The 16,587-nt window shown below is 45.4% G+C and overlaps 1 protein-coding gene across 1 annotated transcript; it reads right to left on the bottom strand.

Annotated features, from left to right (window-relative positions):
- Window positions 1-1,649: 1,649 nt before the first annotated feature.
- On the bottom strand, window positions 1,650-6,333 carry LOC142209832 (maternal B9.10 protein-like). The gene is made up of 4 exons (XM_075278876.1): window positions 6,161-6,333; window positions 5,853-5,987; window positions 5,723-5,763; window positions 1,650-1,681 (listed from the first exon to the last, which is right to left on the bottom strand). The coding sequence occupies exons 1-4, from the start codon at window positions 6,331-6,333 to the stop codon at window positions 1,650-1,652; spliced, it is 381 nt and encodes a 126-aa protein (XP_075134977.1).
- Window positions 6,334-16,587: the final 10,254 nt, after the last annotated feature.

Below are 16,587 nucleotides of genomic sequence, written 5' to 3'. Positions count from 1 at the left end.
CAGGGCCATGAAATAATAAGACAGGACACAGCCGCCCCTACCCCTATCCCCAATACCTCAGACCCCTCCCCAATATCTGACCAGTGTCTGGAGAGAGCAAGGGGGAGATTTTATGTAAGGAAACGATTTAGAAGGGAAGTTACAATACAATAGAGGAAAATCTGATGGAAACTTCTCTAGTCTGATGTATTGGGGGGAACTTTTACCTACTGAATAGACTTGTGTTATGTAAATGATATTCACACTGCCAAATACAATGACTGGAGGGGGAAAAACTCACAGGACCCCCCCCCCCCCCCAACTCCAACCTTCTTCATTGTATACATGCAGATAGATATGATATATACATTGCTGGTTATGGAATAAAAAATCTAAATTTATTATTTTATTTTTAATTAATTTTCTTGCTATTATTTGCCGTTCTCTATTTATCTCCCATATCCATAGATCTGTATATATATATATATATATATATATATATATATATATATATATATATATATGTTGTGTTAGTTTACAAGCATTAGACTCCATCTCCTTACTCTCTGAGCGGTGAAGATGTGGAGGTGTTGGGGGGTCTGTGATTGTCTCCCCACCAGTCATTGTATTAGGGAATGGAATGGTTTAATAAATGCAAAAACAAAAACAAAAAAAATGGGAAAAAAAATAAAATAAAAAATAAAAAGTATTACAAATTCAAATCCCCCCCCCCTTTCCCTAGAACACATATAAAAGTAGTTAAATACTGTGAAACACATACATGTTAGGTATCCCTGTGTCCGAAATCGCCCGCTCTACAAAGCTAGACAAATATTTTGCCTGGACGCTTAACGCCGTAGCGGCAAACATACTGAAAAGTCCAAAACCACTGTTTTTTCACTATTTTCATTATCATACAAATATCAATCAAAAGTGATCAAACCAATAGCATTTCCCGAAAATGCAACAACTAAACACTACACCCGGCCCCGCAAAAAAACACAACCCCCGACACAGACAAATAAAAAAGTGACTGCTGTCAGAATATGGCAACTTTTACAAACAAAAAAAGGCAACACACTACTGGCAGAAAATAACAAATCATACAATGTCGTATATCGAGGTATATTCACTTCAAATACCTCTGTCCCAAAGACACTATGTACAGTTTATACCAACACCGTATATATAGCAGCTCTAATACAAATTAGCTTCAACACAAAAGTCTCACGTATTCTCTGAATTACAGCAAAAACAAGATACAAACTTACATTTCATATCCCATACCTTATACACAGTACGAAAACCTTACCCGCGCCTGTATATACCCACTGCTACAATCACCGCAGACCAAGTCGCAGGTACCAGCTAGTAATATTATAATATCTACCGTCTAATATCTATCAGTATATGTACTGGTATAATACAGGTATAATATCTACTAGAATAAGATAAGATAATTCTTTAATAGTCCCACCCATGGGAAATGTCAGTGTTACAGCCGCAGGATACTAAGGATACAGGATAATAACAGTAATATATTAGGGAGAGAGAGTTTTACTGGAGTTTTAAGCTTAAAGGGATTGTCCACTTTCAGACCAATATTGAGAAACAAATGTTACTGTTTGTACAATAAAAGGACATACAATGTTCCCATATACTTTCTGTATCTATTCCTCTCGGTTTTCTAGATCTCTGCTTGGTGTCATTCATTCTGTTACTTCTAGTGGATAAAAGTCTGACCATGGTCATGTGATTTACGGCCCATGGTCATGTGATTTACGGTCCATGGTCATGTGATGTATACACAGGTGTCGCTCATTACCAAGCAGATGTCTGATTCGTGACTGTAACGAGCGGCCGGTATTGTTAGGGGATCCCATCATATCACGGTATATAATGTAAAGGACTTATTAGTCGGAAGCCATTATACTGTGAAACAACCTAATATTTTTGGGGTGGGGGCCTCAACATGGAAGTTTTGCATGTGGCCGCTGAGTCCCCCACCCTGACATGGAGAGAGCTACAGACTTCGTCTGCCTGGTTTTCTGACCTTATATCCACCCAGGGACAGTTTTGGAGATATTCATCATGGCTGGTGTCAGACAATTTATCATCAAAAGAAGAAGGGAAGGAAGAAATTTTTTTTTTTTGCTTTCTCTTTTCTTTCTTTGCATTTTATTCCCCCATAATAACATTTCCGGCATTATTTGCTCTTACCCCCTGTATTTATCATGTCGCTGTGACATTTGTTATCACATTACATTTCACACTACAAATTTGGAAATGTCATTATATATATATATATATATATATATATATATATATATATATATATTATAGCTTTGTGTTATTGGTTCCTTGGTGACACATTAGGATCCCTGTGTTCAAAAACGTCCGGTCTGCAAACTTATAAGAATATTTTTCACGTACAGTGAACACTTCAGTTCAAGAATGCCCAATTGTCGTTTTTTCCATCTTTTGCTTTGAATAAAAATTTGAATAGAAAGTAATGAAAGCAATATACATTCCCAAAAAGGTAGAAACAGAACATGTGGCCTTACAAAAACAGACGCCCTACCCATCCCCCGTACATGGAAATACAAAATATATCAGGATTTAGTGACTTTAAGAAAAATTGTATTTCTTTCAAAGTTTTGTATTTTTGTAAAGGGGCTAAAATGTAAATAAAGCTATAGAAATTTGGTATCTGTTAAATAAAACCAAAATATAGAATACAGGCGACATCTTATTTTGGTAACACCGTAAAGACAAAGCCTATAAGAAAGTCGCACAGTCGCACTTTCTCCAATGTTGCCCCATTCTGATTTTTTTCCATCTTCCAGCCCATTGTACAGAATAATAAATGACACGATTATAAAGAACAATTTATCCTGCAAACACTAAGCCCTCATATGGCTCTGAGAACAGAGAATAACAATGTAATGAGGTTTGGAAGGTGGGGAGGGAAAATGGAAACTAAAAAATGTCACCAGTGGGAAAGGGTTAAATGGCACCAATATGAAGGAGAATTTGTCCTGGGAAAATGAAGCCTCATCCAGCTCTATAAATAATGATAGTTAGGGCTTGTAGAAGGCGGGAAGTAAAAGACAAAAACCAAAAGACAGGAAGTGGAGAGAAATTCTGTTGGCAATTCAATAGAATCTACTGTGTACATAGACAGAGCATCCAATCTAGAGAGATGACCGCCATACTGTGGGATTGTCCCTTCTAGGATAATATATCTTACTCTGCTACCTGTCACCTTCTACCTTCTGGAATAGGCCGAGATTCCCCCAAATAAGACAAGGTCTGATATTACTTTTTGCTATGAGACATGGGTTAGGACTTATCTTCAGGAGATGTCTTATTATATTCATGAAGAACAATCCGCTCTCCAGAACCCCTTATACCCAGAACAATGATGGGCTCTCTCACACAGATCCTTCTTGGACTCACCCACAGTGTTTTTTGTTCCCCAAATAGTAGAACAATAGTAGACACCCCCGGTGGGTGACGTTCCATATGTGAGTATGTATATGAGCTGGTGTGGCCCCCAGTACAGGTCTATACATTATATAGAATCACACAACCACAGATTCATTTCTAGATCTTTATTACAAAACAACAATGTGTTACATTTATAAAAATAAATAAATTCTTTCTTTATATAATATATACAGCCCCTCCCCCTCCCTGGGACCAGCACCCCCCACTCTACATCCAGTAGAGGCAATTCTGGTCAGGACTGGGACAAAGATGGGGAGTTCTCCATGACGGAAACCATAAAGGAGACGAGGTCCGGTACACAGCTCCGGTGTCCTGAAAGAGAAGAAGACAGAACGTCATGAAAAATAAGTATCAGTGTACCCCAAGTGTCAGTATGTCATCCTCCTGTACCCCAAGTGTCAGTGTGTCATCCTCCTGTACCCCAAGTATCAGTATGTCATCCTCCTGTACCCCAAGTATCAGTATGTCATCCTCCTGTACCCCAAGTATCAGTATGTCCTCCTCCTGTACCCCAAGTGTCAGTATGTCATCCTCCTGTACCCCAAGTGTCAGTATGTCATCCTCCTGTACCCCAAGTGTCAGTATGTCCTCCTCCTATACCACAAGTGTCAGTATGTCATCTTCCTGTACCCCAAGTATCAGTATGTCATCCTCCTGTACCCCAAGTGTCAGTATGTCATCCTCCTGTACCCCAAGTGTCAGTATGTCATCCTCCTGTACCCGAAGTATCAGTATGTCATCCTCCTGTACCCCAAGTGTCAGTGTGTCCTCCTCCTGTGCCCCAAGTGTCAGTATGTCATCCTCTTGTACCCCAAGTGTCAATATGTCATCCTCCTTTACCCCAAGTGTCAGTATGTCATCCTCCTGTACCCCAAGTGTCAGTATGTCATCCTCCTGTACCCCAAGTGTCAGTGTGTCCTCCTCCTGTGCCCCAAGTGTCAGTATGTCATCCTCCTGTACCCCAAGTGTCAGTATGTCATCCTCCTGTACCCCAAGTGTCAGTATGTCCTCCTCCTGTACCCCAAGTGTCAGTGTGTCATCCTCCTGTACCCCAAGTGTCAGTATGTCCTCCTCCTGTACCCCAAGTGTCAGTATGTCATCCTCCTGTACCCCAAGTATCAGTATGTCCTCCTCCTGTACCCCAAGTGTCAGTATGTCATCCTCCTGTACCCCAAGTGTCAGTATGTCCTCCTCCTATACCCCAAGTGTCAGTATGTCATCCTCCTGTACCCCAAGTATCAGTATGTCCTCCTCCTGTACCCCAAGTGTCAGTATGTCATCCTCCTATACCCCAAGTGTCAGTATGTCATCCTCCTGTACCCCAAGTGTCAGTATGTCATCCTCCTGTACCCCAAGTGTCAGTGTGTCCTCCTCCTGTGCCCCAAGTGTCAGTATGTCATCCTCTTGTACCCCAAGTGTCAATATGTCATCCTCCTTTACCCCAAGTGTCAGTATGTCATCCTCCTGTACCCCAAGTGTCAGTATGTCATCCTCCTGTACCCCAAGTGTCAGTGTGTCCTCCTCCTGTGCCCCAAGTGTCAGTATGTCATCCTCCTGTACCCCAAGTGTCAGTATGTCATCCTCCTGTACCCCAAGTGTCAGTATGTCCTCCTCCTGTACCCCAAGTGTCAGTGTGTCATCCTCCTGTACCCCAAGTGTCAGTATGTCCTCCTCCTGTACCCCAAGTGTCAGTATGTCATCCTCCTGTACCCCAAGTATCAGTATGTCCTCCTCCTGTACCCCAAGTGTCAGTATGTCATCCTCCTATACCCCAAGTGTCAGTATGTCATCCTCCTGTACCCCAAGTGTCAGTATGTCATCCTCCTGTACCCCAAGTGTCAGTGTGTCCTCCTCCTGTGCCCCAAGTGTCAGTATGTCATCCTCCTGTACCCCAAGTGTCAGTATGTCATCCTCCTGTACCCCAAGTGTCAGTGTGTCCTCCTCCCTTACCCATAATGTCAGACAGCTGTTCTAGATTAGGAAAGTTATAGATTTCTCACCTCTCTTATTATGGGTTTTGCCCATATTTGATCCTCACCCACAATCTGGAACATCACAGGGGTAGAGGTTCCCTCACTTTGAGTTTCTATCCCACTGTCACTACCAGAGCTTATGGGTGATGATCTTGAATCGCCTCTTTTGCAGCTGCCGTCTTCTGGAGTAGATCCAGGGAGCTTGTTCTCCTGAGGGTCTGAGGGTCTTGAGTTATCCGGAACACGGGCCGTTCTTGGATCAAAGGTGGCCACAGTGTAAGGAATCCCCTCCTCCCCCAACCTGTCCAAAGATAGATCAATAAGATATCAGTATTGGAAATCATTAACTACTATCCTTACTGAGTATTATAAAGTAGAGGGACTACTCACCGACAGGAGACCTCATAAGGGTCAATCCACAGGGTCAATTCTTTTGGGAGGGTCAAATCCTCGTACTTCAGCCCACTGTGGCTGCAGGCTTCCAGGATATTCTCCTCCCGATCATGCCTATTGATCCTGATACACCTGAAAGGTAAAAGTCAGCCATTATAGAGGAGATGCCGATGGTACAAGATGGGATTTATTTTACACACGTCATCAGACCAATGTGTGAGCTGAATGATAAATCAGTATGAGGGAATAGTTGGAGAAGCCGACACATCACATCCATTTATATCCAGATAGAACTGGTGAGTTACCTGTAGGCTTGACCTTTGATGGGATTCTCTGGATACCAGTGACCTTGAAACTTTTGGCACAATATCTCGGCCAGTATTGCTCCAAAAATGTCAATTTTCATTTGTTTTAATTTGTTGCCTTTGTTGGCCAAAGTTTTTATGTATTCCACACCGGCCTTCAGCTCCTCCCTCATCTCCACTGGGACAAAGAAGTAGGCGTCCATTGTATCTGAAGGAGAAAAAAAAGAGGATATTGCCTTTTATTAGTCATGTGGTGTAAAATATACTGTATACTACTGATGGGTGGGCAGTGGAGCTTCACCTGTATAGTAATATATGCTGTGGTGGAAAAACCTAAAACATCCTGAGCAAACAGAGAAGATCCCCGGCCATCACATCTTATCTAGTAGCTAGAGCCAAGAGAGACCTTCTAACATGGCGGACTACCAACTGATGTAATAACAGAGCCAATACTGTCATGTAGCCAACAGCCCCGACATCTCAGCTTCATAACTACAATATTACATCATCAACATTACAATTATCAATAGAAGTATTTTCAGATGGGTTCTCCTATATAAATGATGTCACACCAGACGATTCCCAAATATAATAAACTATCACCAAGGTTAGTGTAAGACTAATATCTGATAATATCTAAGAAATCCCTAAAAGTTATAAACTGAAGTATAAAAACCCCCATAAATTCCATGTAAGTTTCCCCTTGCAGATATATTGTGTAGAGTGTGATAGGAGGGGGCGGCGGGATCACTTACCGTACAGGTGATGGGTAGATAGATCTCTGCTGAGAAGGATGGAAGGAGACAATGTCCTCTAGAGCTGACCAGGAGTGTGACTGAGGGGGAAGGGAAGACCCTGCTTTATATCTGTGTCAGGGCTGGGGGGTCTGTGATTGTCTCCCCCACCACTGATTAAATATCATTTACATAACACAAGTCTATTCAATAGGTAAAAGTTACTCCCAAGACATCAGACTGGAAAAGTGTCCATGAAATGTCTCCTGGTGAGTAATAGATAAATTCCTGCTATTGTACGGACACCTTGTTATATTATATCTAAGGGGGGGTTTCTGGTCTGATGGTTTGGGGGTCACTTTTACCTGTGGAATAGACTTGTGTTATGTAAATGATATTTCCATCCCCTAATACAATGACTGGTGGGGAGACAATCACAGACCCCCCAACACCTCCACATCTTCACCGCTCAGAGAGTAAGGAGATGGAGCCTCATGTTTGTAGACTAACAACACAACATATATATATATATATATATATATATATACAGATCTATGGATATGGGAGATAAATAGAGAACGGCAAATAATAGCAAGGAAATTAATTACAAATAAAATAATAAATTTAGATTTTTTATTCCATAACCAGCGATGTATATATCATATCTATCTGCATGTATACAATGAAGAAGGTTGGAGTTGGGGGGGGGGGGTCCTGTGAGTTTCTCCCCCTCCAGTCATTGTATTTGGCAGTGTGAATATCATTTACATAACACAAGTCTATTCAGTAGGTAAAAGTTCCCCCCAATACATCAGACTAGAGAAGTTTCCATCAGATTTTCCTCTATTGTATTGTAACTTCCCTTCTAAATCGTTTCCTTACATAAAATCTCCCCCTTGCTCTCTCCAGACACTGGTCAGATATTGGGGAGGGGTCTGAGGTATTGGGGATAGGGGTAGGGGCGGCTGTGTCCTGTCTTATTATTTCATGGCCCTGATACAATTCTCCATGATCACAATAGACTCTGCAGAGACCTCACACCTGTCTGGCACAATCTTAGTAGCCGCAGCCTTGTCAATCCCATTATTTCTGGCTCCGCCATTACCATCTCTATACTGGATTATTACAATATGCCCATATTCACATTCGCCGCCTCACACACAGACACTGGACACTTCCTATGTAGATAAGGGAGGGAATAGAGACAATCACATAGAATTTAGTTATAATAAAGATAATGGCGTCTTGTTTCCACCAGATGACCTCACCAAAGACTTGTATAGTGAGAGCAAAGAAACCCAATGTATTGTATGTAGATGTAGTGAGGGGGTGACTATGTATGGAGGACACATCTATGGGGTCATGTGCCCCCTACTGTCACTGATGGGGCCATCATACAAACACACAAGGCCTCGGATATACTGAATACACCTACAGACTATACACCAGCTACAAGACTGAGAAAAGATCAAACTTTATTCATGAATTATCCAAATTTTTGAATTTATAAGTTTTTTTTTAACTTTTTAAGGTTTACAGCTCAACTTTTTTAAAATTTCAAACTCTGGAGCAGAATAGTTGGAGGCCCAAAACAATAACTCTCTGATACATAAATCCCCTCAGCTCTTTGGGCCGATGTGCCGGGTCTTCTCTTCCAGCGATATCAGGTAAAGCGCATGACATTGATGTAGAGTGGGGCGAGTAATCGAAATATAACCGAAACTACGAGATTTTGGGTATTACAATATTTACAGTTTCGTCTTCTCAGACCCCAGAATATAATAAGTGACGGCCCAGAGGAGGAGATCAAACAGAACAGAGTTATCACCTCTCCGGGTGTTTTGTGCTCCTGTCTGTGATTGGGCCTCAGTGGTCACATGGCGTTACGACATTTGTATCTATGCGTCACAACGCCACGTGGTGCTGAGGCGATTTTTATTTAGGTCATAGTCTACCAGTCCTGAGTTGATGTTATATGCGCTAATACAGTTGATGATGGGTCATAAAACATGGCGCTCGCTCAAAACCAGACCAAACACAATAATGGGAAACAAACAAAACTGAGAGGAATACTCAACGTAATTAGGGATAAAATACAACAATCTTTATTGAAAAAATGTAAAAGTTATATGAAAGAAAAACCACCAATAGAACAAAAAGGGATTCCTGGCTACATACTGATCCACACCAATAAGGTAGTAATGTATATAGTAGCCATATGAAAATAAACACAAACAGTCAAATATGAGGACGGCAGCCCAAAATTGGGTTACCATTGGCATGTTAGCCCCCGCGATATGCGATAGTAACAGTACAAAAATGCATATAAATAATAGAATGGAACCATGGCAAATCTAAGGGAATATGGTTATTAACACCTAGTGGCTGTCTGATTAGTGTAAATATACTGTGCATGTGCAAAGGGCTAAATCAGTAATGCCACAATAGTCATGACAGATGGACAACAGTTTGTGGAAAACCATGACAAAACTGAAATAAACGCAATGAAATAATTCACATACCCATATTAACTGTGTGTGGTAGTTGGACCAGTACCGAGGAGGACCCTTACCCCAACGCGCGTTTCGGTGCTGCCTTCTTCCGGGGGCGGCACAATAATGGCCAGATCTGCGCTGTATTACAGAGACTTGAAATCTGAAACAAGCAATGTAATGTAATATATATTTATGAATATAATCTAATCCTTTTCCCAAATCACAAATATAAATAAAGAATCAAAAACAAGTTACTTTATTTTTTTATAGTATAAGACGGACCGGACCATAAACTATAAAATATATAAAAAAGATTTTTCAAAAAATGTATATAAAGAAAATCAAATCCCTCCTTTTCCTAGATGACAAATAATAAGAACACATTATACATCCGCACATCCACAAATGCTGCAACTACAAACATCGAAAAATATTTTCCCCATACAGAGGAAGCCACAGAGGGAAAAAAATTAAAATGTCCAAATGGGAGTTTTTAATCACTTTTTCATAAAATTTTTGGGAACCAAAAACAGTCAGACGTTCGCTAAATGGCATTAATAAAAAGTAAAACTGGCCCCGTAACAAATACTTCTTATACCACGGGGAGAACATACAAACTTCTTGGACATGTTGCTCCTGGCGAGATTCAAACCCAGGACTCCACCGCTACAAGGCTGCAGTGCTAACCACCATGTTGCCCCTGACTCCAAGAAATTTTTGAATATTTGTTAAGTTGTTAAATCAAAAAAAAATATATTAATTTAGTATCACTGTAACCGCACCGGCCCACAGAATATAGGTAACATGTCACGTTGGCTGCACAGTGAGCGCTGCACAAAGAAAACCCGTAAGAAGATTAGTTACTGATTAGAGATGAGCGAACAGTGTTCTATCGAACTCATGTTCGATCGGATATTAGGCTGTTCGGCATGTTCGAATCGAATCGAACACCGCGGTTGCCCGGGGCCCTGCGCTTAGTGGGGCCCCGCGGCGCGGCCGGGACCTAACAAAATGGTCCCGGTCGGCATGTCCCGATTCCAACTGAGCTCAGCGTTAAAGCAGGAGCTGACAGCTCCTGCTTTAAACGCCTATGTATTCAGCTCATCGGCGCCGATGAGCTAAATACATAGGCGTTTAAAGCAGGAGCTGTCACAGCTCAGCTCCTGCTTTAACGTTGAGCTCCGGCATTTGTAGCTGCGATGTGATGACGTCACATCGCGCCAACAATATGTGTATGAGTGAGAGAGCTGCAAGGGAACGAGGAATGGTGAGTGTGTGTGAGAACGGCATGACACTGGGGCAGATGGAGGGGGGAGAATGGCATGACACTGGGGCAGATGGAGGGGGGAGAACGGCATGACACTGGGGCAGATGGAGGGGGGAGAACGGCATGACACTGGGGCAGATGGAGGGGGAGAACGGCATGGCACTGGGGCAGATGGAGGGGGGTAGAACAGCATGACACTGGGGCAGATGGAGGGGGAGAACGGCATGACACTGGGGCAGATGGAAGAGGGAGAACGGCATGACACTGGGGCAGATGGAGGAGGGAGAACGGCATGACACTGGGGCAGATGGAAGAGGGAGAACGGCATGACACTGGGGCAGATGGAAGAGGGAGAACGGCATGACACTGGGGCAGATGGAGGAGGGAGAACGGCATGACACTGGGGCAGATGGAGGGGGGAGAACGGCATGACACTGGGGCAGATGGAGGGGGGAGAACGGCATGACACTGGGGCAGATGGAGGGGGGAGAACGGCATGACACTGGGGCAGATGGAGGGGGGAGAACGGCATGACACTGGGGCAGATGGAGGGGGGAGAACGGTATGACACATGTCATTTTGTTAGGTCCCAGCCGCGCCGCGGGGCCCCACTAAGCGCAGGGCCCCGGGCGGTTGCCCGGCTCACCCGGCCCTGGATCCGCCCCTGGTACTGGGAGATGGAAAAATAATCAGAATGAGGTGGAAATAGAGAAAAATTCCATCAGTAATAGAGATGAGCGAACACTAAAATGTTCGAGGTTCGAAATTCGATTCGAACAGCCGCTCAATGTTCGTGTGTTCGAACGGGTTTCGAACCCCATTATAGTCTATGGGGAACAGATACTCGTTAAGGGGGAAACCCAAATCCGTGTCTGGAGGGTCACCAAGTCCACTATGACAACCCAGGAAATGATGCCAACACCTCTGGAATGACACTGGGACAGCAGGGGAAGCATGTCTGGGGGCATCTAACACACCAAAGACCCTCTATTACCCCAACATCACTGCCTAACAACTACACACTTTCCACATTCAAAAAAACCTCTATCAAAGTGGGAAAATACCTGGAAACCTTCTTTACTCCCCAAATGGATGGACACAAACCCCAATTTAAGCTCAACAAACAGTAACAACCACCCCTTTAAATCACGTTCCCCATGACAACCACAAATGGAATAGGCAATGGGAATTCCAAAAGCCCTCACCCTTAACTGTCATTTTGAGTGTGTGTGTGTGTGTGTGTGTGTGTGTGTGTGTGTGTGTGTGTGTGTGTGTGATGTGGTAAGACCTTCCAAAATTCACTTTTCTAGCCCTTAACAAACAAAGTTACATGACCTTAAGCTGAGCTACCAGCAGAGATTGAGGCCCTTGGCATGAGTAGAGCCTTGCACCAGCAGTGTTTTTGGCACTTAGGGTGAGTTGAGCCTTGTACCAGCGTGTGTCCCTTAACATCAGGCGGGCCCTAAGTTCTGCGCTTTGCACAAAAGTTCCACATTAACTAGGCTGAATGGTACAAAGATTAGTAGGCCCGAGAACCAGGAACAGGTCTTGCAATGGCTGTCGGATAACGCTTAAAGCACATTGTCCACCAGCCAGTCAGCCTCTACCTCCTCTTACCCAACAGTCTTGTCCTCCTTCCACCCAAAATTCCCAATCTTCCCAGAACAATAACCCCAACTGTCCCTGCTCCCCAGAGCTGTTCTCCCTTCCTTTGACTGTACCGCAACCTGCCCCTCCATTTTGCGATTCCACGGACCTAACAGACGAGTATCTGTGTCCAGATGCTCAAACACTAGAGTCTCCTCCATTCCATCTCCGGTCGATTTGGTGGCGGATGACCAGCAACCCACCCTCATCGACGACGATGAGACGCAGTTGCTGTCAGGGCAGCCAGTTGACATGCGCATTGTGCAGGAGGAGGAGGCGAGACAGGAGTTGGAAGAGGAGGTGGTGGACGACGAGGACACCGACCCCACCTGGACAAGGCATATGTCAAGCTGGGAAAGTAGTGTGGATGTTGAGGCAGGTGCAGCACCAAAAAGGGTAGCTAGAGGCAGAGACATGTCAGAGGCAGAGGTCAGCTGCTTTGCCGAAGCCAGGCCAGACCCGGAATGTCTGAAGATGTTCCCTTTTGTACCCAGCCCAGAAAAACTCCCCCATCGAGGGCACGTTTCTTGAAGGTGTAGAGTTTTTTCAAGGAATGCGCCGAGGACAGATATAGTGTCGTCTACACAATTTGCCTCTCGAAATCGAGTAGGGGCCCTGAGAAGAGCAACCTGTCCACCACTTCAATGCACCGTCATTTGGAATCCAAGCAATGGAATCAGTGGCAGGCAGCAACGGCAGGACAAACGTCGCCCGCCGTTCATGCCACTGCCTCTGCTCACAGTGCTGGCGATGCACTCCAGAGGACGAGCCAGGACATCACTTCATCTGCCTCCGCCACTTTGTTGACTTCTCCCTCATCCTCCCCTGTTTCTGTCTTATCTCCTTCTCCTGCACCATCAAAGGCACCATCAGGCGCTTCTTTACAACAACCCACCATCTCTCAGACATTGGAGCGCCGGCAGAAATACACCGCTAACCACCCACCCACGCAAGCCTAGAACGCCAACATCGCTAAACTGCTGGCCCAGGAGAGGTTGGCGTTCCGGCTTGTTGAAACTCCCGCCTTCCCGGACCTGATGGCAACTGTGGCACCTCACTATGCCGTCCCTAGCCGTCTCAACTTCTCCCGGTGTGGCGTCCCCGCCTTGCACCAGCACGTGTCACTCAACATCAGGTGGGCCCTTAGTTCCGCGCTTTGCTGCAAGGTCCACTTGACCACCGACACATGGACAAGCGCCTGTGGTCAGGGATGCTGCAGTGCTTATCTTTAATGACAGGCAGGGTGAATGTGGTGGAGTCTGTTCCCCGGGTGCAAACTGGGGTGGCCTATCTCCTCTCCCTGGACAAAATTCATGGCAGGAGTAGACTGAAACCCTACGAAGCTGCAACCTCCACCCCAGCTACTAGCGGAAAACACTGTAACACTGGCATGGGGAGATGTCAGCAGGCCGTGCTGAAACTGATCAGCTTGGGGAACAGACAGCACAGTGCCTCCGAGGTCAGGGATGCCATCCTGGCTGAGATGGCATTTTTTTTTCCCTGCTACACCTGGGGCCTGGCATTTTTACGCCTGTGATAATGGCTGGAACCTGGTAGCGGCTCTGGAGCTTGCCAGCCTCCAACACGTTCCATGTTTGGCCCACGTCTAACCTAGTGGTGCAAAGTTTTTTAAAAACATACCCAAATGTACCGAAGCTACTGTTGAAAATGCGGCGCTTGTGCGCCCACTTTTGCAAGTGCACAGGAGTCGCTGCTAGCCTAAAAACACTCTAGCAAGGCCTACATCTGTCCAAACACAGGCTGTTGTCCGTCATTCACACACGCTGAAACCCTACAATACCATATCTTGAGCAGGGTGTGTGAGCTGCACAGACCTTTGATGGAGTTCCATCTACAAAACCCAAGGGTTCCTCAAAGTCAGCAACCAAAGTTTCTGCACCATGAGTTTCCAGAGGTGGCAGAGTTATGGCTAGGGGCAGAGGCATGGATAGGGATGATGTCTAGGGGCAAAAGCAGTGTGGATGTGGAGGCAAGCTAAGCAGGAAAAACTGGGGGTACAAGCTAAGGCATGGACTGGGGTGATGTCTAGGGACAAAAGCAGTGTGGATGTGGAGGCAAGCTAAGCAGGAAAAACTGGGGGTACAAGCTAAGGCATGGACTGGGGTGATGTCTAGGGGCAAAAGCAGTGTGGATGTGGAGGCAAGCAAAGCAGGGAAAATGGTGGCTAGAGGCAAAGGGATGTCCATAGGCAGCAAGGGCAAAGATGCAAAACTCTCCCGTTTCAAGAATTTTCCTGACTTGTCTCCCCACAAAACATTCCTGGGAGGAGGGCTGAAACACCACCCTCCTCCGCTGTTAAATTGACCCCAGCTACGAGCTGGAAACGCTGCAACACTGGTGTGGGGAGACGTCAGCGGGCCGTGCTGAAGCTCATCAGCTTGGGGGCCAGACAGCACACTGCCTACAAAGTGAGTCATGCCATCCTCGATGAGACGGCAATGTGGTTTTTGCCACTGCACCTGGGCCCAGGCATGTTGTCATGTGTGATAATGGCCGTAACCTGGGATTGGCTCTGTAGCTTGGCAGCCTGCAACATATTCCATGCCTGGGCCACGTTTTTAACTCATTGCTGCTAATCTTTTGAAAAAGGTACCCCAATGTTCCTGAGCTACTGGTGAAAGTGTGGCGCTTGTGCGGATAGTTTTTAAAGTCTATAGTTGCCGCTGCTAGCCTCTATGCACTCCTACAACGCCTGTACCTGCTGGAACAACGGCTGTTGTGCGACGTCTCCACACTGCTGGCACTAAACATATCATGTGTTGAGCAGAGTGTGTGAGCAGCACAGACCTTTGATGTAGTTCCAACTCCAAAACCCTCAGGTTCGTCAAAGTCAACTCCCTCAGTTGCTCAACCATGAGTGGCCATGGGTGGCAGACTTATGTGAAATCCCATCCCATCCATTGCACTGGACACGAAACATTAGCATGCGCTCAGCACAACTTCGGATATGGCAGCTGCGTTAAGCAGGGTGCAGGGTACAACACAGACCAGGCCCGAGCACCAGGAACAGGTGTTAGAAATACTGCAGCATCTGCCATTTCCTTCCAATTTTGGGGTTTTGGACCCGCCACCGACTTGTCTGGACCTAAGTGGGGATCATGAGACACAGTTGCCATCAAGGCAAGCTGTGGTCATGTGCGGTTTGCAGTAAGGGGGCAGTGCGCAATTGGAAGAGGAGTTGGTGGATGACGAGGCCACCGACCCCACATGGACAGGGGTGATGTCTAGGGGCTAAAGCAGTGTAGATGTAGAGGGAAGCTAAATCAACAAAAATCCTGGGTAGAAGCAAAGGCATAAACTGGGGTGATGTTTAGGGGCTAAAGCAGTGTAGATGTGGAGGGAAGCTAATTCAACAGAAAAAAAAGGGTAGAAGCAAAGGCATAAACTGGGGTGATGTTTAGGGGCTAAAGCAGTGTAGATGTGGAGGGAAGCTAATTCAACAAAAAAAAAGGGTAGAAGCAAAGGCATAAACTGGGGTGATGTTTAGGGGTGAAAGCAGTGTAGATGTGGAGGGAAGCTAAGCAGCAAAAACAGTGGGTAGAAGCAAAGGCATGCAAAACTCTACCCTGTTGGAAGACTTATTCCTAGGTCTGGAACACGTTAATGGCCCCCCTGGACAAATTACTGCCACTCAGGGGCCTAGTGTCACCAGGAGGGACAAGTATAGGCGCATGTTGTGGGAATACCTGGCCGACACCAGCTCTGTCCTCTCCGATCCCTCTGTGCTCTACAGCCTACACTTATTTTCTCATCTTTTTTTCTGAACTGCACATCTCTTGCCTGCTTCCTTTGGGATCTTAGAAATGGTGGTCCACTTCCACAGATGGTAACTTCAATAGACAGTGTAACGGGAGTAGCTGAGGGATCGCTGTCTTAACCACTTTTTGGCACAAAATTAACTTCCAAAGCCAAATATGGTGCAAGTATATGATGCAAGGACACCTACACACCTATCTCTGACACATTGGGGAGTTCACCCTCATGCGCCCTTTTGGCCTGCACCATCATGCGCCTCTTCCCAGCCACTCCACATTTCCCAAGCTTTTCATTGCAGGCAGAAGTACAACACAACCCACCCCCATGCCCAAGCCTTTAACAGCCTCATCGATAAACTGCTGGCCCTGGAGATGTTGGTGTTTGTTTATGCTTCTGGAGACCCAGGCCTTCCGTCAGCAGATGGCAGCTGGGGCACCTCTCTATGCTGGGCCTAGCCGTTACTACTTCTCCCGGTGTGCTGTCTCTGCCTTGCGCCTGCATGTGTCC

The sequence above is a fragment of the Leptodactylus fuscus genome, chromosome 6 (assembly GCF_031893055.1).
Source record: "Leptodactylus fuscus isolate aLepFus1 chromosome 6, aLepFus1.hap2, whole genome shotgun sequence".
Taxonomy (NCBI): Eukaryota; Metazoa; Chordata; class Amphibia; order Anura; family Leptodactylidae; genus Leptodactylus; species Leptodactylus fuscus.
The sequence above is the reverse complement of the archived record's forward strand: the minus strand, read 5'-3'. Positions and strand labels throughout refer to the sequence as shown.